General features: G+C 35.2%; 1 protein-coding gene across 2 annotated transcripts in view; it reads right to left on the bottom strand.

Annotated features, from left to right (window-relative positions):
• Positions 1-22,762, bottom strand: part of LOC150089701 (uncharacterized) — a 394,377-nt gene that overhangs the window by 193,972 nt on the left and 177,643 nt on the right. For both annotated transcript variants that reach the window (XM_090389604.1, XM_090389605.1), the window contains 6 exons: positions 12,311-12,448; positions 6,362-6,484; positions 6,146-6,274; positions 4,222-4,398; positions 3,946-4,088; positions 991-1,120 (listed from right to left, as the gene is read on the bottom strand). In XM_090389604.1, the coding sequence (XP_090245730.1) occupies positions 991-1,120; positions 3,946-4,088; positions 4,222-4,398; positions 6,146-6,274; positions 6,362-6,484; positions 12,311-12,448 (840 nt within the window). The remainder of the gene's footprint in view (positions 1-990; positions 1,121-3,945; positions 4,089-4,221; positions 4,399-6,145; positions 6,275-6,361; positions 6,485-12,310; positions 12,449-22,762) is intronic.

The raw sequence follows: 22,762 nt of genomic DNA, 5'->3' as shown, positions 1-22,762 counted from the left end.
CCTCCATAAGAACCTAGCAGCAATAGGTTTCTCAGGGAACACTTATATGGAACTCCAGAAAGCTGTTATCCTGAACACCTGTGGGATAGTAAGAGAGTACCTTGACCACCAGTAACAATAATAATAATAGTGACTAGACACAACCAATCACCACATGCACTTGGTACCAGTACCCATCACAGAGCAGACCCCCCCCCCCAAAAAAAGGAGAAAGATGTTTATAACAACAACATGTTTTCTTAGACTGTGGTATAGGCCACTAGTATTGGAGGAGGGAGCAACCGGTATTCCAAATTACTCTCCAATATACTGAAACAGTAACTGCTTCTCCACATTGTATAACACTGATTCTAAGTAGCATTTGCACAGTGTCTTTTGACAAAATTCCTTTGTCAGTAGCTTGTTCTGCCTTCTCTCTGAGCTGTGAGAATGATCTCTAAATAAATCGCATTAACTTTTATGGTTAGGCAGGGAACTAATGTTTGGTTAAGTATGGCAAGCAGTGCTACTGCAACTTGCAAAAGTTTTATTTACAATATGGTTCTAATCGCATATGATGACTTTTATTTCTCTCTTGCATTTAACTGCTCATTCACTTTCAAAAATATCAAATTGGTGAATCTAGGCTGAAATTCAAACCAATTGATGAAAGAATAATTCTAATATGTGCAGTTCTTGCCTTCTGTCAAAGTGGAAATAGCTGTGGATGAGATAAAAGATGAATGCATTTGTCACATAACATGGAGACATACAAAACATGTGGATAGATAGACACAGATTTTAATATTTAGATGCTACTATCACAACTAACTAGGATATCCTTTTATACCTCCCTCCCCCCACAAACGCACAGAGGAACATCACAGTACACTGGTTAAGAATTATTTGTGCAGTTTAATGATAATTTAATTTAGTCACTTATATAACTTTTAAAAAATACACACTACACACTGTTATTACCAACTAATGCCTTTAAATATATGAGCTTACCTGGAGGACAGCCTTCCTCACATTGTTTACCGTGTATGCCAGGCGGACAAGCACAGTCACCACTAACTGGATCACATGTTCCTCCATTTTGACATCTACATGATTTACTACAGCCATAGCCATATTTACCCTACAGTCAAATGAATTGATCAGTCAGATGCAGGAAATTTACAAATAAAACATACACTATATGCATTAGCATTAGTAGAGACATACAATCCAAGAAACAAGCTTATACAGTATCAGCCAAAAAAAAAAAAAAAAAACCCTTCCCATTCTATATCACCCAGCCATTCACCCCAAAAGAATTAATAGTTACTTTAATGAAATGCTACTTAGATTCATAAAAGTACTCACGTCATTAGGGCACATTTAATTTTGTTTACTACTAAAACAAAAATTTAACAAGACCTTCATGCTACAAATTAATGACATATAAATTTTAGAGGATAAAAAAAGTTATTTTTTATACATGATATATTACGCAGAGAATATTTCATGGGACAAAAATACTACACCTCCAATGGAATGGGTACAGGGTTTTAATCAATGAAAATATGATAAAAATCAACTTTCTTTATAAGAATATATAAGATAGAAGATAAAAATACCCAGGGGCTCACATCTGGTGAGTATGGGCTTGGCACACCCAGGGTCCTGAGCTGGATATCATCATTCTTCTCTTTCCTTGGTGATTCCCTTCTTACTTTTGTTTGCTCTCTCTCTCTCTCTCTCTCTCTCTCAGGGTAACTTAGAAATTTTTTTTTTTTTTTTTTTTTTTTTGGCTGGTGCAGCAAAAGCTTCAGGCTTCCTTGCACCATATGGCTAATAATAATAATAATAATAATAAATAAACTAGCTTTCTATATGGATGCCAGGTGTCTAGTTTTTACCTGGCCAATCTGATATTTGATCTTACTATCCAGTAAGCAAATTTAGCAAATGCCAAACATGTAAATGTCTGGTGTTTACTCAAACTATATTCTGAAATCTTTATTATTCTTATACAGCCAGAATAATAAATTTTCAACTGTTTTAATGAAATTTCAATTCCTATAGGCAGATGGACATAACAGTTTCTGCACTAAATGTAACCTTCTTTTTTATACCTTTGAACTGTTTGGATTTGAAAGATGTTCTCTCTATAAAATATGATAAAATATGCACAATGAAATTTAAATTATAAGTTATAATTTAAATTTTTATTATAAGTATATTATTTTGATTAAGTTCATTATAGTTTAGGTTTGTATTTCTTACGATAATCTATCCCCTTTCAAAGATTTTTTTCTCTCCGAAAACAAACTTTTCGTATATTGTTTATGAAAACCATCAAAGAAACCTATCTACTTTGAAGTAATCGACGCAAATGCGTCACAACAGGAAGTGTAGTAAATTAAACCGGAAGCTGCGGTTATGCGAGACTAATTGCTGTCAGCTTTTTTTTTTTTTTTTTAAAGAGGTCACTTAGCAAAGGTAATACAGCAGCTGCGTTTTTAAATTTTCTGCGCTTAGGCGTTATATCACTGCTATAAACGGAGGAAATTAAAAATAAATAACAATGTTGAGATATCTAAAATTAAAATAAAAACGATTTTGACAGTAATGCGATCATTACTGTATTTAGTACTCACGTGGGCTCACCCACGGACAACTCAAACGCGTGTGCTACTGCACTTTCGCCCCGATATCGGCTACACCGGCTTAAAAAAAAAAAAAAAAAAACAACCAACTATAACCAGGTGTTTCGATTTTCTTAACTGCTTTTGCACAGAATATCTAAAAAACAAGCAGACAAAAAGCTTTGAGGGGTATCGAGGTGTCCCATGCAAGCTCTCTTAGTCACATGATCGGTTGTGCGGGAACTAGACTTTTTGGTAAACAAATTGATTTAATAATAATATCCTAAAGATTATAAAATAAAATATACTCCTACCAATTTTTCTCATATTTACAATTTAAAAATCAAATCAGAATTGAGAAAATTAGAAAACTTGAAACCGCGATACACATCGCGCGCGTGCAATAGACCAGAAGACTAACTAGGCATTTTGACACCTATGGCTAAATATCAGAAATGTGCCTTTGTTATAAAATAATTAAATTATTAAAAGTACTTATTATTATGAAACTATTATCAATGACATGGTGCTTAAAAAAAAAAAAAAAAAGGTTTCATAATAATTACTTTAGATCAAGTATGCCAAACTGGTGGTCCGGGGGTCGTGAGTTTGAGATGATAAATCGCTTTTTCATAGACAACAGATATGAAGTCTAAAGGAGGTAAAACTAAAAGATAGACTAAAAAAACTAGGTCAAAACTAAAAACTAAAAAAAAAAAAACCTTTATAAAACTGAGGGTTATGAGATCACGTATTTTTGCACAAGGAGAAAATATTTAATACATTTTGCTAAATAATGCCACTGATATGCTGTTTGCGCACTCAGGCGGCCTCTAGCTCTTGAATAACTGTCTGTGGGGACTCTGGGCACTTCTGAGTTTGACACCCCTGATTTAAATAATAACAATTGTATTTTTAAAATAAATTCTAAATTCAGTTATTCTTTGTTTTCGGCGCCTGTGGCTGTGCTACATTCGCCATACCCTAGTTACGCTTCTGCAACAGATGATGCCATGTGATGGTTGTCGCTGAAGAATTAAAGGTGGTCAGATGAGGAAAACTGAACTTTCCATTTGTTACACTCAAAATTAATCTTTCTAAGTGCTCTCCCCCATCCATCAAACCTTGTTTTACTAGCTAACAATATCTAATGGACAAAAGCATGTCAACAATAAAAAAAAGAATTATATTTTCGTTCAGCAAAAAAAGTAGACCTTTACAGAAATATGTTTTTTGACAAGATAAATTGCTTCTTTTTTTTTTTATAGACAACAGAGATAAAGTTTAAAGAAATTCTTGGCTTGCTCTAGCGAAAAATCAATGCGCGTCTTACCTGAGGACACGTTTCGTTACAGAGTATCCCATGGAAACCTGGCAAACAAATACATGCTGTAGTACGAGCGTTGCAAAGACCCCCGTTTTGGCAATCGCTGCAAGTAAATTTACAGTGAGGGCCGAAAGTTCCTCTGCCACACGCTGAAAAAAAAAATGAAATAATAAACTTAATAATTACGTTTATTACAAAGATCAAATATATAGTAGGAACAAGCTGCTCATAATGTAAAGAGAATGAGATGGAATGCAGCATAGTACTAAAGCTTTCACTTACCATGTCTCAGGTCCGGTCCCTCCAAAGCCAGATACTGATTAAACTCTTGGTCCAACAAAGGTACCACTGTTGGAGGTGTGGTCTGGAAGCGTAACCTTGGATAAGCATGAATAACTTGCGAGTCGGACCTTCCGCGTAGCCTTTCGTGTTGATATTGGTGTTGGTGTCTAGGTGGAACTGTGAACAGAAAAGCAAAAAGTAATACGATTTACTTATTAAAATATTTAACAGTTCTCTGATTCAGAGAACTATGAATCATTAGTAAATAATCATTAATAAATTAGTTAATTATGATTTAATATTTTCTATGTATACTGTACAGTGGCCAAGGGCGAGGGTACATAAGTACACTCGTTTTGATTGACCGTGGTTCAAGCTCGCTTGATTGCTGAATACGGTGCTGTTTATTGTATTCTATCTTGTGAACCCTTCTGACCGTGTGGTCATCCCGGAGTATAAACAGAAAATGTATTTCTTTTTTATCTCACCACCTATCATAACAAACTAGGAAAGCCCAGTAACTGGTCCCAGTGCAGTGGAACACTGATTATATATCTGTAATAGAAATCTGCGTGCTATAGTGCTTCTTGTCTTTGTGGCACCGGAGTTTTCCTCACTTAAGCACTGTAACTCTGTGGTAAATACAAAAACTCTCTATAAGGATAGATAGCGTGCGAAACAGTGAGTAATTTATTGTAAACTCCTCTGATTTGGTGGTTGTGCTGCTGACCTACACTAACCAAACAAGAACATATTCTTGTTTGGTTAGGGTAGGTTAGTTTATCCCATTAACTCGAAACCACTGCAGAACTCGTCGAAACTGGTGCCATGAACATGTGACTTAGAGCCCTGAGAAATGGGGTACAGTTCTGTTCTCTTATGCGTCCCGTTTTAGTCAAGAAATTGATTTTAGAAGTTTTTTTTTCGTCTGGAGACAACGAGGAACGTGGTACCATTCCTCCAACGTCAGAGAAAGGGACACTTATGGTGGAAGCAGTGTTCTCGTGAGGGGCGGAATAATAATCAACGGTCACATCTCTCTTCATGTTTTTGATAGGGGTACCGTAACTGCGCAGAGGCACAGATATCAGATCTTCGAAACCTGTGTGCGACTTTTTAGGGGTGTGGTTGGCCCAGATTTTCTTTTTATGCAGGACAATGCCGCTGCATATAGAGCTCAAGTGGAATATCTTTAAACTAAAGATATCCAACGATTGCCGTGGCCAGCACAATCACCACACTTAAATCCGATCGAGCATGTGTGTGAGACAGCCTTGGGCGTCGCATTGCACGCTGACAGCCAACTCGTCGGCCACTCGGTGAACTAAGGTCTGTGCTAAAGGAAGAATGGGATTTGTTGCCACAGAATCTTATAAACCCCCATATATGAAGTGGTTCACCGCTGTTAGGTCTATTTTGCCGTTTTAGGGTTACACACCGTACTAATGTCATGTGACCATATTTTCGAGCATCTTGTATCGATTTTTGTAATGTGACTGTTTTGGTAATTCTTATAAAACCCTTATAAATGTCCCTTATACTTGTCCGAAATTTCACGCTCTCCTCATTTCATCGTTATTCTACGGTACGTAGAATAACGATGTTATTCTACCGTACAACTCAGTGTGTATTTAGTTTCTGAACTGTTATAAAATAATTATTTGGAAGTCTGAGTATTTGGAAGACGTTGTCACTTTCTCAATGGAAATTGCCATATACACATTCTTCAGAGAAAGAAAGATTTAAACAGAAATCTCTCTCTCTCTCTCTCACACACGCCTTCAACTTCGCTGCAATTGCATTATTGCAGATAAGCTAGTGCAAAGTTAACAATGGGATGAGCAACTTTTGGGGTAGCGAAAAGGCGTCATTCCCTCCCACCTGAAAGCGTATACAATATAATACAATACAAATTACTTCTTACCTATAGCATCGCAGCTCTTTCTATCTGCAGTAAGCCTATAGCCTTCCTCGCACGTGCATCTGTAGGACCCATCTGTGTTTTCGCACGTCTGTTCACACCCTCCATTTTCTCTTAAGCACTCGTCGATATCTGAAAATAATTAAAAATCGTCAGCTGTGAAAATTAACCACCCACTCACCGTATTAGATATTCGCGATGTGTTTTAAATTTACTTACCGTCACAGGTAATTCCATCTCTGTTTAGGGTATAGCCATGTCGGCATCCACAAGAATATCCCCCTGGGCTGTTGGTGCACTCCTGTTTACATTGAGCGAGTCCTCTTCTGCACTCGTCAATGTCTGTAAAAGAAATAAAATGTCTTAATTTGGAAAGGGTGATTAACTCTTAGGAGAGTGAGAATTGTTAAAAGAAAGCGAACGAATTAAAGAAATATTAAAAAAAAAAAAAACATTTTTATTAATTTCACTTTTTTATCCCAAAGAGGAAGAAGCAATTAATCATATATAACTATCGCAAATTACATTTTATGAAATTATTTTCATGCCTGTACGAAAACATATGTATAATGACTACAAACAAGAGGGCGTGCGCACAGAAGATGCTTCTCATTAACTCTGGTGGGTGGGACGTAAAGATTGGGTTCGGTTGTTTGACTAGTCTCTTAATTTGTATTTTGTTCAGTTGCAAAATTAAATCTACTGAAGGAGTACAACGTTTTAAATTTTCTCAATAACTGTTGAGATCTAAGGTAATGAAAGGGATATATTTATTTTAATAAATCATCTTTAATGTATTATCGCGATATAAAAAAAAAATATTCATGCATTATAATTTACAGATTAAATAACTTAAAAATGGGCATTGCGACTTTGTAATATTTTAATTAAAAATACAAATTAATGGATCAGTAAACGCAATATATAACAAAATTGAGAGAACACTACTTTATTCAAAATTTATCCTAAAGTTCAGTGTCCTGATAGAATAACATGACAACTTATTTAATGGATATTTATAATTATTTGGGATTTCGGTGGAAAATGGTGTAGGCGAAAGAACATATCATTCATCTCGTTGCAGCTTTTATGAAGATTTTTCTGATATTTTATTCAGCACGAAATTATTCGATTTAGATTCAGTCTTAAGACTTTCTACCGGGTACATTTATTTCACCTATAAGTTGTAAAAGTCGTTTTGTAGAGAAAATCGATGTCCATAGCCAAATCTTCAGCAGTAAATTTTTATTAATTCTTCCTATGCAATGGAGTGAGTAATACAAGTCATATTTGTATATCTTAACTGAGTATGTAAAATATGAACCTTCTTTTGAGAGAAAAAAGTGCTTATATGCAATTATGCCTTCATATTAAGCTGATAAAATGGCAAAACGTTCCTAGAAACAAAAATCGGAAAAATATTTACATAACAGTCTTTTGACTGATCATTACTATTTCACTATAACAAAAGGAGAGACTCAAGTTTTGTTGAATCCTGGTTCTACGCATAAAATCGTTCATGTTAAACAAGATTGGGGCTTTTCCAACGAGGGGCGAAAGAACTATGATTAGATTACAAATAAACATCCTTCTTTAAGATAAATGGCGATCTTCTTGCCTTTCTCATTTCATTATTGAAGAATAGGAGTGTTCACTTCACAATCAAGAGGTCCCACGATATCAGAAAATTACTGCAGGAGTATCACGAGATTGAGTCCTTTCTGGCCTTCTATTCCCAGCCATACTTATTCCCTTTACTTGTCTCTGGGATGACATAACAATATACATCAATGATATAAAGTTACTTACCTTATTTAACGGCCGCACTTGCCACAGCACTTCGGGTTAAATCTTAATCCAAATAAATCTGCACTTATGGTACTCATTCATGCAGTGGCCAACCGTGATTCAACCCTCAGCTTGTGGTACTCCCATCTTGGCTGTCACCAGCCATAATAATCTTGGAGCCTATTTTGATCTGAAGGTGAAATTTGATTCTCACACATAATACAGCCATAAACGATTCAACAGCTTACATTGAAGATCGAAACAGAACCTAATTCATATCAACGATGCTACGACCATTACCCGATATTTGTAAATCATAGTTTATTCCATAATTTTATATGCCGGCGAAATATGAAACCCTGAAAATATCCAAAAATAATAGTGATCTGTTTACTTTAAATGCAATAATTATCCATAGAACTAGATATACTCGTACTCGTATTTTTTTTGATTGAAATCATTATTTTATATCGAGAATATTTTAGAAAGCGATTAAGGTTTAAGGTAAATAATTTTAGTACAGCTTATATAAATGTCTGAGTACCGAATTGCTCTTTAGAGCCGAAATCACTTACAAAAATAGTTACATATTCAAAATAGATGGCATTCGCTTCACTAAACATTTATTTTCTGAATTGTTTTTGCCTTCGATTTAAGAATATTTTATCAATCTCCAGTTGTTACAATGAATTATTTATTATATATACCCGCTTTTTCCCAAGTCGCAAACACCATTCTATATTTGGTGCCAACTGGGGCATTAAAAACTGGGTCATCCCTTCGGTTTCAGATTCCTTTATTACCCCTACCTACTGACTACGTGTCTAATCTAGGTGTTGTGCGGTGAAGCACGATTTACAGGGGCACATAAGCTTCGCTTCCGTCCACATTTCAATTATTGGCAGTCTTTTATACAAGAGAGCAAGGAAGCAGAAATGATTGATCAGCCGACAATAGCTGGTCAAAGCTGAAATAGCTTTTCTGGACTGTAGAGCTTTAACGGAGATAGGATTCATATAACTTAATTATGACTCATGATCGTGTACAAGATTCGATATATAACTTGATTAACAATCGAGCGTGAGATGGTTTTCATTGGTTGTTAATAACTCGCTGTCGTTCAAGCAGATCAGAGAAACGCACCTCAACTGTTTGTACATCTTTAAATATATGAAAGGATTTAAGATTTCGATCTTACTAAACCGAAGCTTGTTTCATTTTGAAGAGAATTGGGAATTTTGAAGTAACGAGAGAATAAATGCGAAACTCTTAGCATTGTCTTCCAAAAAGGGTGTTTGTATTAAAAAAAAAAATGTTTATGGTAAAAATAAATAAAAAATCCACTTTAATTCGGCATCAGACAATCCAAAATCGTTAACATCCCCTAAGCCTGTAAACTCTCCAGAGTGTGTGATGTACCTCTGTGTCTGCCAACATCCAAGTTTAGAAAGGTACTTGTAAAAATTGTATTAATCAATCATTCGCCCTAAGAAAGGTCATTATGATCAGTAATTACGGTCTCAACGTTAATTGCTCCCTAAATGTTTATGCAAGAATGTAAATTAAGTCTTATTTCTCTTTCATCCATGTTTAAATCGATTTATTACTATTCTTAATTCATCTTTTCCCCTCACTACGTCTTTAAGTAAAAGTCTCTCTCTCAATATTTATGTTTAGAGTTTACTGAAATTTTAAACAGTAGTTTTAATAAGCTTATTTTATTATTGTAATTATTATTTCAAATGAATGTAATCCATTTTTTTCTTTTGTTATTTTTATGCTGTTACAGTCGATATTACAGAACTACAGTACCGGTTAGAATAAACTGAACACCCGTAATTATGAAATAGGTTTATTTTAACATACTTCAAAAGATTTATGAAATATACTTCCTATAGTATACGTTTCACCAGCTACCCTTTTAGGGTCCGAAGTGCTTTAATTTATGCTGGCAATAAATATATTACATTCTAGGCATAATTAGATTACTTATTAGATTAGATGTAACGAAGATCGGATTGGTGCTAGTCATTATTTTAAATAATTTATTCTAGCTATTCCGTTGTATAGTTTAGGGTCTTTATACAGTCAGGCTCTATAACATTCTCGGAACTTCCTGTGGCCACGGAATAAATTGAAACCGTGCGACATTGTGACATAGGCACCGTCTCTTTCTGGTCTGTTCCTGATGAATTCGATTTAAATAATGATATGAAGGCATTATAACAAGATTCTCTGTGGTTCTTGATAAACCACAGAGAATCTTGCCATCATTGCTAGAGAATCAATACAAATATGCTTGGGTACAGTCAGCCACACAGCAGACAAAGCCCAAACGTAGCGAAAGACAACTGTATGGGAAATTTTCTGTTGAAAACAAATTGAAAATCCTGGCCATTCTTCGTATTTGGTATTATAGGGGTAAAGCGTGTATCTTACTTCTCGGTTAAGAGAGAACAGCAAATGATCGTTTTCTGTAACGAGACTTGACTTCCATCAAACAACTTCATTTACAGAAGCTATTGTTAATAAAGGTGTTTCTTATCAACAGGAAAACATCCATCAACTATTTTTAATTTCAGCTTTTTTTGGTGATACACGAGAAAGCGAAGGTGATAAGGCAACATCATTGTGTCAACAGTCTTCGTACCACTGATTGGTTTTAGATTGGTTACCAACAACCAATAAGTTTCCTAAGCTATTATTAGCTTGTATTGCTGAAACCAATTTCCCTAGTTAGTTTAGTTACTAGCGTACTAACTAAGAAAATAATATAAAGAGATAATCGTATGAATATGGAACTTTTTTTACAGATGTAGGTATTTCATATTATGTACTAAACTGTAGTAAAGTGTCGTATTAGGGCCACCCAAGCCTTAACTGTTCTGACCATGTGTATTATGTTCATAAATTGCGTCTGTTCTTCGGTCGATTTTCTTGTACTAAAATCCCGAATTTCCTTGGGTGGGAGGACCTTGATGTCCACGTCTGAGACCCACTAACTTAGCCAAGGAGTGAAAAAAGCCCATAAAAGTTCCTCGCGTCATTGACGGAATTCGAACTCAGGCCTTTTCCACTCGGTGTGGGGAGGATGGTGATTTTCCCACTGTGCTACCTGAGCGGCTAATATTATGTACTAGATCAAACTATCTGATGAAACATGTAACCCAGTCGTCTTTTGACATTATTTTCTATGGAAAAGCAGTTTCTGAGAGCACATTCTCTCCCCATAAGCGAATTTCCAGGAATTCACCAATCGGATGATCTTCAGAGAATTTCCTAAATTTTATTAACTAGTAAAGCTTATAATTCGGCATACATTCACTATATGCAGCATCCTGAAAGAATAAAATGAGTATAAAAAATATACAAATGAACACGTTTCAACCATAGTCACCAATTTTTAAGGAAACAAAATAGCACTACTTTTAAATATATACCATTTTTTATTTCAGCAATAAAACAAAAATAGATATAAGAAAACATTTCTTGAAAATAAAAATTAATGTCAGTTCTTCAATAAAATGAAAAGACTGAAAATGGACTTATCGTTCACCATTTACTGCATACATGTTCATAATTGTAAAAAGAAATAATTAAAAATAGTTAATGCAATACATACATAGTATTTAATACGATGCACGCATGGCATCGTTAATGCAAATAGTTAATAGTATATACCATACATTCCTTTATGTTATTTGAATATAAGCTATAAATACAGAGTTTGGAGCCTTATGGCGAAAAAATCTTTTGCTTCAAATTTCCTACGTGGATTAAAATCTTAAAAAAACAAACAAACAAACCAGTTTTTTTTTGGCTACTGAAAACAAAGTTTAAAACTCCTCTGGAACAGGTCCAATTTCTGCTGCAAACTAACAAAAGGCCTAAAACGACTGTATGGATGGTAATGGCTATTCTATAAGATAATACACGCAATAATTCTATTAAAAGGGAATATTTCTTAACTTCGCATATAAAATTAATGATGAGGAATTTATTTCGCTAGTTCAACAAGTTCTCTGAAGCAACTGGAAATTTGTTTTAAATTTTATATTCTGATTTTAAAGATGCTAAATAATGACCGTTAGACTAAAGTCTTTTATGTTCCTAAACAATTATATAATGCCTATACAGAAAATAAGTATTGTAATAGTAAAACGACATTATACAGACCAAAATTATTCTCCTCTTCTGTCACTAAATTTTTTAACCATTCAACGGCAGTTTTTAAGAAAGTGCATGATTAATTAACTTTTATGGCATCAATTACCTGAACTGATATTTAAATATTTATCCCAATAGTCTATACTTGAACGGATTTCTATTCTTTAAGCATACTAATTGACTTTAACTATACATATTATCGAAAGTCGATACCTTTGCATTTCTTTCCATCTACGTCCAAGTCATAACCAGCATAGCAAGAGCATATGGCTCCTCCTGGACCATGCCGGCATTTTTGATCACATCCTCCATTGTTCTCAGCGCAGCTGTTTATAACCTCCATATCGATCCCTGTAAAGTAAGACACAAAATATATCAGCTATTATGAAGCTTGGGGACTTAAATTTATAAAGATACGAGTAGTAAGATGTTTTAATAAGTGAAAATTCTTGGTATAAGATAAAAGCGGTTTAATTATTTGTATAAAATCCATTCCAATATTAATTGAATGAATAAAGTAAACAGTTAACCGTTATGATGAGAGAACGTGTGAGAAACCCAAGTATTGCATATCCATACAGTGTAAAATATCATTCTATAACTAAGTAGCCTGTTTCTCAATCACTACAAAGTAATCTATTTACCGAACACATGTTATTCATCAAATATGGTAAACCTAAATTGTAGGAGTTTGCACCCAAGAGCATTTTTCTATTATATGCTTTTATTGTTATTTGTTGAAGCATATAAAAACTACTCATGTGGAACGTACAATCCCCACCTAAAACAATTTATAGGTGCATCACTTAGTAAAGGTTAACTAGGAAACCAAAACATCTCACAAATCTTTACGACCCTCGTTGCTTGATATCTTAACTCTTTACAAATACTGACTAACTAACGAAAAATATCAATCAGTGCAACGTTCATCGCGGGGAAATCTCGATTTGTTGGCATTTTTTGCCTTCACAGGACTATTCTGAATGGTTATTCTTTTAAATTGTGATTTCTCAATTAGTTTTGCATGGTAATACGTGTAGATTATACAAACAATTTCATGTAACCCCCATACAAAATAATTTAAGGGTGTGAAGTCTGGCGATTACAGTGGTCAGCATTGGAGAATAATTGTTGGGGTTTTAGGAGCATACCCGACTAAAGCCATATTGCTTCGTGTATATTATTTGTAAATTGCATGTGTTCCGAGCTCGATTTTCTGTTTGCTGGACGAAAAACTCGAGTTTCCTGGAGAAAAAACCATGCTACCCTCGCCTGAGACTGACTCAGCCACTTTGTAAAAAATTCCTCCCGTCATCGAGGGGAGTCGAAAGCAGGTCTTTTCCACCTGGCGTGGGGAGGACGGTGGTCCTACCGACTACGCTACTCACGAGGGCACGGCCAACGTACAGGACCGTTTCGACCAGTCTATCGGTTATTTACTCCTTATTTAAAAAGCCAGAAACATTACGTGAAAAGTGGGCTGGTGCACCATCGTGTATAAACCACATCTTTTTAAAAGGATATATCTTCCAATTATATTGCTGAGAAATTGAGGATTCTGCGTTTATTGAGGCAATAAATTCTTGTATGGATGTACTGTGAAATGGATACAATTCCTCTATAAGCTTGCACACAAAACATTGACGCGACCTGGAGATACTTGAATTTCCTGTGGCTGGAGATATTTGAACAGCACGAACTATTTGCTCTTCAACATTTGCAGTTCGTGGAAATCTTCCTCTACCAGTTCGTGGAAATCTTCCTCTACCAGTTCGTGGAAATCTTCCTCTTGCTCTACATACTTGTAACTGTTTCAGCTTATCTGTTTTTTATCTCTTTGTCTCTATCACTCTGGGTGTTTTACGATTTCGTAGTCATCAAGTTGGAATTTTTTTTTCGTATCTGCGAACAGAGGCCACGGAATTCTTATGAACATAACCATAACTTAAAATCATATCAGTTTTCTTTTCTTTTTTTTTTTTTTAACTCGGACAAGAAAAACAGAGTTGTAGTGTCTTCAACAATATCAGTTTAATAAATGCCGTAAACAACAAGCCAATCGTTGTGGAACTTGAAACTCAAGTAACAGCCATGTTGACACTGTGCAATACCGACTACTGAGAACTGAGTAATTGTTATGATTCATATAATAGAACTACACTCTTCATGTCGGTGTTGGTACGTATTTTGCACTGCTTAAAGCCCGTTTTATACAATCATATTTTTATGACATAAATTTGTACATAAAAATGTTTTACCGGTTTATACAGTTTTATAATTTATGATTAAGTTACAAGTATCTTTTAATATCTCTGAGACAAAGACTTGAGACATATTTTTGAGACAAAAAGTTTATAAGAACTTTTTTCTTATTTTGAGATGTAGAACATGCTTCGACACTTTTTTTCCGTTCAATAATTCATATAGTAGCTATACAGTAATATACTGGCGTGCAAAATTTAAGGACCAGTCAGGTTTTCACCTGTAGCTTCTCATAAGAGTGGCCTGGATATGGGAAAAGCATACCAAAGGAACCTCGTGGGGTACAGAAATGATGAAGGAAACAACATCGACAAAACAACGGAAACAAAACGGTACAGAGGGACTTTATTCAAAAATGGCAACATAGCACTGGCTGCCATGATACAGATGCGTCACTGCCAAAGATGGAACAAAGGGAAGAGGTGGTCCTCAGTAGGAGATATGGCCACCCCCCTAATGTCGATGCAGGCTTTGCACCGCCTGTCCATACTTAGAACAATGTTGTTGATAAGTTCTTGCAGTAACATCGTCCATTCCTCTGTCAGCGGCATCTTCAGCTGATGAACATTTTCTGGTGGGTGTGGACGTGCCGCTAGGCGTCTCCCTAGAGCGTCCCATATGTATTCGATGGGATTTAGATCGCGGAACGGGCAGGCCAATCTATAAGAACAATGCCCTCACTTTCCAAAAGCATATCAACTGCTGCAGTGCGATGGGGTGTGGCGTTATCATCCATAAACACGAACTGGGGGCCAATGGCACCTCGGAACAGTGCACATGGAGAAGGATTACTTCAGTACAGTAGCGTGCACCGGTTAAAGTACCTCCTTCCAGTATCTGGAGTTGTGTACGTCCATCCAAGATAACGCCTCCCCAGACGAGAACACCTTGACCGCCATATCGATCCCTTCCAGTGATGTTTGAGGGGTTATACCGTGTGCCAACCTCTCGCCAGATTAGATGACGTCCAGAATCGCTGCTGAGCTGAATCTATTCTCATCAGTAAAGAGTACCTTAAGCAAAGATTTTGTCGTTGTAACCTTTAGAAATAGTGTTGGTCCTTAAGTTTTGCAAACCAGTGTATAATTCAATGCTATACAATCTAAAATGGAGAGTTGAGATCGGAAGGAAGCTGCACAAAATCGAGGAATCATAGAGGAAAGAGATTATTTAAATAGTTCTATTCCAGTTTAATGGCTCTAACGTATTTTTGTTCACTGGTATATTTTAATTAAATGTTATGTGATTCATATAATTGCTTTACAAATATTAATTAGAATTTAACTTAAATATGCAGAAGGTTATATATTTCTATTAAGGGAGAAACATTTCGTTCACTACTTTCATTATAAACTACAGAAGTTTATTTGGCAGAAAATTAACTGGGATTGATAATACGAAATGCACGCTTCAGCTCACTAATGAAAAGAGCTCGCTAGTTTAGTTAAGGAAATGCCATGCTTCCGGAAATGATATCTTTGTATCACCCTAAATATTACGGCAAATGAAAACTCGTCAAGGGAAATTAAGTTTTTATTGGTCTATATTATACAATAAAAACTGAAGTCTGAATTAAATTTGCTCGATTTGCTTAATTATTTTCAAGAAAGGCAGACTAAGTTTTAAATTGCAAAATCTAAAATAGATTCATTTGGAATAATAAAACGAAAACACGCACGTAGCGGAATTAAATATCACACGCAAATCAATGCACATACATTGGAAAAAAATGGCTACTGGCAATAAAGAAAAAATAATTTTTAATCATTGTCGTAACCCCCCCCCCCCAAGAAGTGAATGAACAAAAGAAGAAGAAGATAATTTTTAAGACATAAACAGAAACGACATCCTCACGAATTCATAACCATAACCATTTTGCTTGGTGAGCTGTACTTTGTACTTGGTATAATAGTATGAAGTAGTCAAAGTATACCCTTTCAATAGTTATAATCCCCCAATGAGCACAAAGTATTCTTGAAACTATCTTTTTTGACGTTAAAAACGTTTTTACTGGCGTAATTCCAAAAATTTTGTAACGAAAAACCGTCATGCGAAAAGCGTTACGGAAGTGACGTCATCTTCAGTTTCCGCCAGAAGTGATTTATTGTAAATTGTATTTTTCCAATCATACCTGTATGATGGCAACAATAATTTATTTTCTACTGGACCAAATTTAATGAAATTTTGCACTGAGCTTCATCTTAGCTCTATACTAGAGGAAAAACTTTCAAGCCTCTGAAAATTGCAGTTGTTTTTCTAGGATAGTGGAAAATATGAACGTGTGATGAAGGAAATTTTCTCACGTAATAAACGGGATAATGTGGACGTATAGCATATCGTTGGAAAGCTAAGCAATTTAGAAACAGAAATATTAAGGTTTTAAGATAAAAAAAAAAAAAAACTTGCGGAAATGTGTTAATTCGAAAACGTATTTGGTTTCAAGTGACCTGGTGTTTTCAGATTGAATGTACTTTTTTCTTTATAATTAAACTGAGAGCCTGGAAAAGAGTTCTGCACATTTATGAAACATTCTTCATCTTGGACATGATCAGATCTTTCGATAAATACTACACGCAATGGAACAACTATAGATGGTCTATTTAGTCGTGAACTCTTCAATGTAAAAATTATATATCCTACTTTAGTCGTCACAGACCAATACTTTCAGTAACCGATATGTAATTATTATTAATAAAATTAAAAACATTGTTATATTATTATCCACAAATTTATTAATATCTGAAATTTAAAACGTTTTTAACGCCTGCCGAAGACTTAAATGGAAAACACGTTAAATATGCAAGCGGCAGGACACATTATGTCCCTGGTACAGAATTTTAACCTTTTATAGAAACAGTAGTTTCCAAACAAATACTTGATCATTTTTAATTTTATTCAACTCTGTTTTATAGAGAGGATGGTTCGTATCTGTGAAACCCCAAAAAACACAATGCATTATACATTTACTGTTAGTTAAAATAATTTGAGTACGCCCTCTATGATAAGAAAAGTTTTCCATCCGAAATCATGAATACTTCGTAACGAGTTTTTTTATTTGAAAATTCTGAACATCTTATAACATTCTATGGGCTAAAATCAGGCTTAGTGACGTTAAAAATAATAAAGCAGAAAGTGAAATTGGAATCAACTTTGAATTATTGTAATACACTAACTTTGCTAGCATATTTCAATAATTCAACAAATAAAACATACAGAATACAAAAAAAATCACCAAAACCAAACTTGGTATTTTTATAAGAACATGATGAGCGAATGGCAAAGTGGATTTCGCCCAGGAAAATCCGATACAGAACTTAATGTGAAAAAAAAAGACAATGTAATGTGAAAAAAACTGGCGGGAAATTTCGAAAGAGAAAATAGAAGTTATGGATATTAAAGGTAAGAAACCTATGAAATAAGAGCTATATAAATAATAAGACAAAGGAATGTCAACAGGTTTAAATAATTAGTCAACACTTTAACTTGTGAAGAGGATGAATAAATTGGAAAATATAAAAATATAGCAGAGCTGTCTAAATTATTAATGAAGTATTCGGATCGGAAGCGTAACTAGAAATTTTGGACCCCATGCGAGAAAGTTTTGAATACCTTCCCTTTTCTTTAGCAGGCATAACAAATCATCTCAATAAGTACTCTCAGAGCCCTCAAGGTGGCGCATTCGGCAACGTAGTACGTACAGTAATTTCGTAATTGATTTAAATCCACAAATCATATAAGGATAAAGACTTATTAACTCTAGCCAGACCTATTTTACATTTAGGTGAAACATGGATATTTTGAAAGTAAAATCAAAGAAGACAAGCATCTACATCAATTAAATTTATGAAGAAAACAACAAAATGTAAGCTATTGGATTGCAAAGGAGCCAAAAAAAGTAACTTAAAAATATATGTCCTGGATCACATATGCTCTGGAAGGAAGGGGATGAATCTGATTGGTCCACTTGATATCGATGGTTCGACTGTTGATGATCCTGCTCAGTTAGCTGATAATTTGAATGAGTATTTTGCATCTACATTCACACATGAGGAGTTATTAAGGGAGAGAAATGACGGAATTTTATCAAACTGCAACAGGGTGCTTAATGATTTTGTAATAACTGAGAGAAAAGTGGAAGAGAAAGTGTTGAAGTTAAATATAAGAAAGACACCCGGGGTGGATGGGATCTATCCAGTTATATTAAAGAAGGCGGCAAAGCAACTAAGAAAATCCTTAGCCATAATTATGAGAGCATCGTTGGACTCGGGAGAGGTCCCTACGGGACTGGAGATGTGCAAATGTATCCCCAATTCACAAAGGGGGATCGAAGGGTGACACGAGTAATTACAGACCAGTTAGTTTAACTTCTGTTCCTGGTAAAATAATGGAGTCACTGGTTAAAGATGCATTGCAGGATCATCTAGACAAGACTGCAGTAATAATTCAGACACAGCATGGGTTTGTTAAGGGAAAGTCTTGTCTGACAAATTTGATTGTATACCGTGATGTGGTTACAAAGGAACTGGATGCAAAAAATAATTTTGATATCATATACTTGGATTTCAGGAAAGCTTTTGACACTGTTGCGCATGGAAGACTGCTGTACAAATTGGAGCAGAATGGTATTAAGAGTAAGTTGCTATATTGGATAAAAGGATGGTTGAGTGGGAGAAGACAGAGAGTAGTAATCAGTGAACGCTGCTCTTGATGGATTAATGTTATTAGGATAGTTCCCCAGGGTTCGGGGTTAGGCCCATTCTTGTTTTATATATTTATCAATGATATTGATGAAGGTATATCAGGCTTAATGTCGAAGTTTGCAGGTGATACAAAGGTTGGCAGGGTTGTTAATGACAGTAATGGCAGTGTGCTACTGCAACAGGATCTAGAAAATTTGGGCAGATGGGCTGAGAAGTGGCAAATGAAGTTTAACATTGACAAGTGCAAAGTATTGCGTATGGATATCAGTAACCCTAGAGAAATGTACCAACTGTGTGGTACTACACTTAGGGTGGTAGAGAATGAAAAATACCTGGGGTAATTGTGCAGTCAGACATGAAATTTTGAGCAGTGCAGACAGGCTGCCGGAGCAGGTCATGGGATCTTGTATATGATATACAGGAACTTTGTTAGCATGGATAAGGAGGTGATTATCCCCTTGTATAAGACAATGGTCAGTTCACACCTTAAGTATTGCTTACTGGTCTGGAGGCCTCATTTTAGGAAGGATGTAGAGTTGCTAGAACGAGTACAAAGAAGGGCAACAAGACTGGAGAGGGAAACAAAGGGGTGCTCTTATGAAAAAAGGCTTACGTTCTGCAAATTGCAGTGCCTGGAGAGTTGGCACCTGCGAGGTGATCTGATTGAGGTGTATAAGGCCTTGAATGGGTTGAGCATGCTGAATTCTGATGGGATTCTTTCACTTGTTCAGATTACGAATCTAAGGGGACATAAATTCAAATTGAGGAAAGAGAGTTGTAGAATAGATTTGTAGAAATTTGCCTTTAGCCAGCGGGTGGTTAATTGCTGGAACAAACTTCCATCTGTAGTTGTGGAAGTTGATAGCTTAAATAAATTCAAGGAGGAACTGGACAAACTTTTAGAGGGAATGGATGTGTGAAATTGTTTTTTTTTTTTTTTTTTTTTTGGCTGATGCAACATAAGCTCATACTCTTGCTTTCTTGCATCACATGCCTCCATTGTTATTATTATATTACTATAAAATCAAACAATCAAAAAGAAAAATGGTTGCCACATGAGACTAATAATATTGGTAAAATTCAGATATTAAATTAGGTAAAATATGTCCAAAAACTGAAAACAAAAGACTTTCTCTCAGTCTTCCCGAGCAGAATACATAAAATACAGGTTAATTCTCTGTTAGTAACAGACAACTAGACTTGCTGCCATGAATGATAAAAATGGTAATCTGAAACAGTTTAGGGATAATAATCTCAAAAAGATAAGAGGAAACTTCTTTTGCCAAATGAATGGAATTCACACCATGACAGTGCACCACCTCATAGCCCTTGTTACTAGCTAGTTTTTTTTTCAATAAAAATATCACGCTATTTGGTCTCCTGGGCCTCCTCTGTCTTTCCTAAGTTGAAAAACGTAGTTATATAAGAAATATTTCCCAACCCAACAGCTATGGATTTTTAGACATGTTTGCGAATGTGTAAAGTGAGTGCGTATAGCCGCATATGAAAAAGATTTTTATACGTACCATATGTGTGTACATGAGAGATTTATCTAAGTAACCACGGTTATTAGAAGATGCATTAAAATATACGCATCTCATAGAAAATTAAATGCTGATATCCCAAAGATGGTTAGTAATCACTTTTCTATTTGAAATGCCTAATCTACCTGTGCATCATGTCGTTCAAAATAATTAATAAACATTCGTTATAATCATTGTTTGTAGATTGATTATCATATTATTCTAACTTTAAATCTAAAAATTATCCTTTAATGGACAATTCTATATAACTATCCTGATGGCCTGCATTTCGAACTGTTACATCTCTAACTGTGAAATATTCTTATTAAATGCACTTTCCACGATTAGCTAGGGCTCCTTTGATTTAAGTAGTGAAAAATAACGAAGGCATCTCGAATATAGTGCCTCTAGCATTAACACCCTTAATGGATGTTGGAAACTGCCACATCTTTATTTGTAATCCGTTGTTTGCCAAGTGCACTTATAAACGCTTTGTTTACTCCAGATAGAGCTTTGTTCTCTATATAAAGCCTGGATGATATCTTCTTGGTTCTGTAATTAAGCTTCATTGGTACCTGGAGAGTTTCCAGATTCTATTCAATCGTCTAAAGCCCACATCCTTAAACACTTCTCTCTCCGTGTTAAAAAGCATTATCTTAAGACATTAAAGTCTTAATGGTATGGCGAAGTGCAAAAGTTGCTTTTTTCTTTTATCTCTTAACATTTAGTGTAAAAGACGTGGCTAGCTGGTGGCAGAGATAATTTTGCTAATAAAAGAACCATCTCTGGGAATTAGGCTGATTTCTTAAATCTTCTTATTTTTTTTTTAAATAGAAAACACTTGTAACTATAGTGTGATACAAACATTACGCTGTTTATTATAATTAAGTTTATTGTTTCGAAATAGATAAATTTATTTCTCTTTTTGAATAACAGATAATTTTACAACTGCTTAAACCAAGATGAAAATACGCGTATCGACAATATAATTAAATTTATTTATTTAATAAATAAATAAAAAGAGAAATAAATAAAATTTATTTCTCTTTTTGAATAACAGATAATTTTACAACTGTTTAAACCAAGATGAAAATACTCATATCGACAATATAATTAAAACGTGAAAGAGTGAGGAAGATTTTGAGTAACAGCGCAATCAAATAAAGGATAAAAGTGCAAACAGAATCAGGATAAACTTTATTGTTATTGAAACTCCAGAAGCGATGATAAAATGTTCCAGCACAACGTCATAAATGCCCGTAGCCACAAGATTAAAGGAAAAAAAATATCTGGCTGTTAAAGAGAGAAATAAATAAACAGGTAAAAGTTGTTCGTGTTGATAAACAAGTTGGAAATTCCAAAGCACCTAAAAGGAGAAATGGGTCTGATGAATAAGGGATGAGTCGAAGAGAAAGAAGTAGGGTAAAATAAATAATTAAGTAGATGACATAAGATTAATCACATCTCTGTGACTGACCTACTTTACGTACCGGTAGAAGCGCTAAGTAAAGGGGTGCATTACAAAGTCAAATCGAATCGACTGACACTAGAAGTGATTGTATCATAGACCACTCGTTTAAACCAGATACCAGCTGCAGAGAAAGCTAAATAAAAAGAGATATGGGTACAAAGAAGACCACAGTTAAGTTATGAAAATCATAAGACTACTAGAAAAACTAGCATACCAAAATTCTACGAAAATTTATGTGATAAAAAGTTCTAAATGTCAAGCCTAGTATAGAAAGTGCGCACATCTTATTGCATGTGGAACTCACTTATCGGGATCTGCAACTAAAAAAAAACCCAGACTATCATTTGTATAAATTTTGTGCATTCGCCCCGATCAGTTTGCAAAATCTGTGCAAGAAAGACCTCGAGGGGTCCTACCCACACCGAAAGGGGTGAGCAAGATTTGAATCCCGTCAATGAAGCGAGAAAGTTGTATGACTTTTTTCACAACATTGGCGAGTTAGCCAGTCTCATGAGAGGGGCGCATTGTTTTACAGCGGCATGAAAACCCCAGTTGCTGGAAGAAAAGACAATTCATACCTTCTCCGAGAGAGAGAGAGAGAGAGAGAGAGGGGGGGGGGAATGGGTTTACCGTCACACGATGAAGTTGCATGTACTTTAAACATTGCGAAAAAGGCCCCCTTTCCATGATGGGATGGGCCCTTTACTTA

The sequence above is a fragment of the Mastigoproctus giganteus genome, chromosome 2 (genome assembly GCF_048544385.1).
Source record: "Mastigoproctus giganteus isolate SK-2022 chromosome 2, ASM4854438v1, whole genome shotgun sequence".
Classification (NCBI taxonomy): Eukaryota; Metazoa; Arthropoda; class Arachnida; order Uropygi; family Thelyphonidae; genus Mastigoproctus; species Mastigoproctus giganteus.
This window is presented reverse-complemented; position numbering and strand designations above follow the sequence as displayed.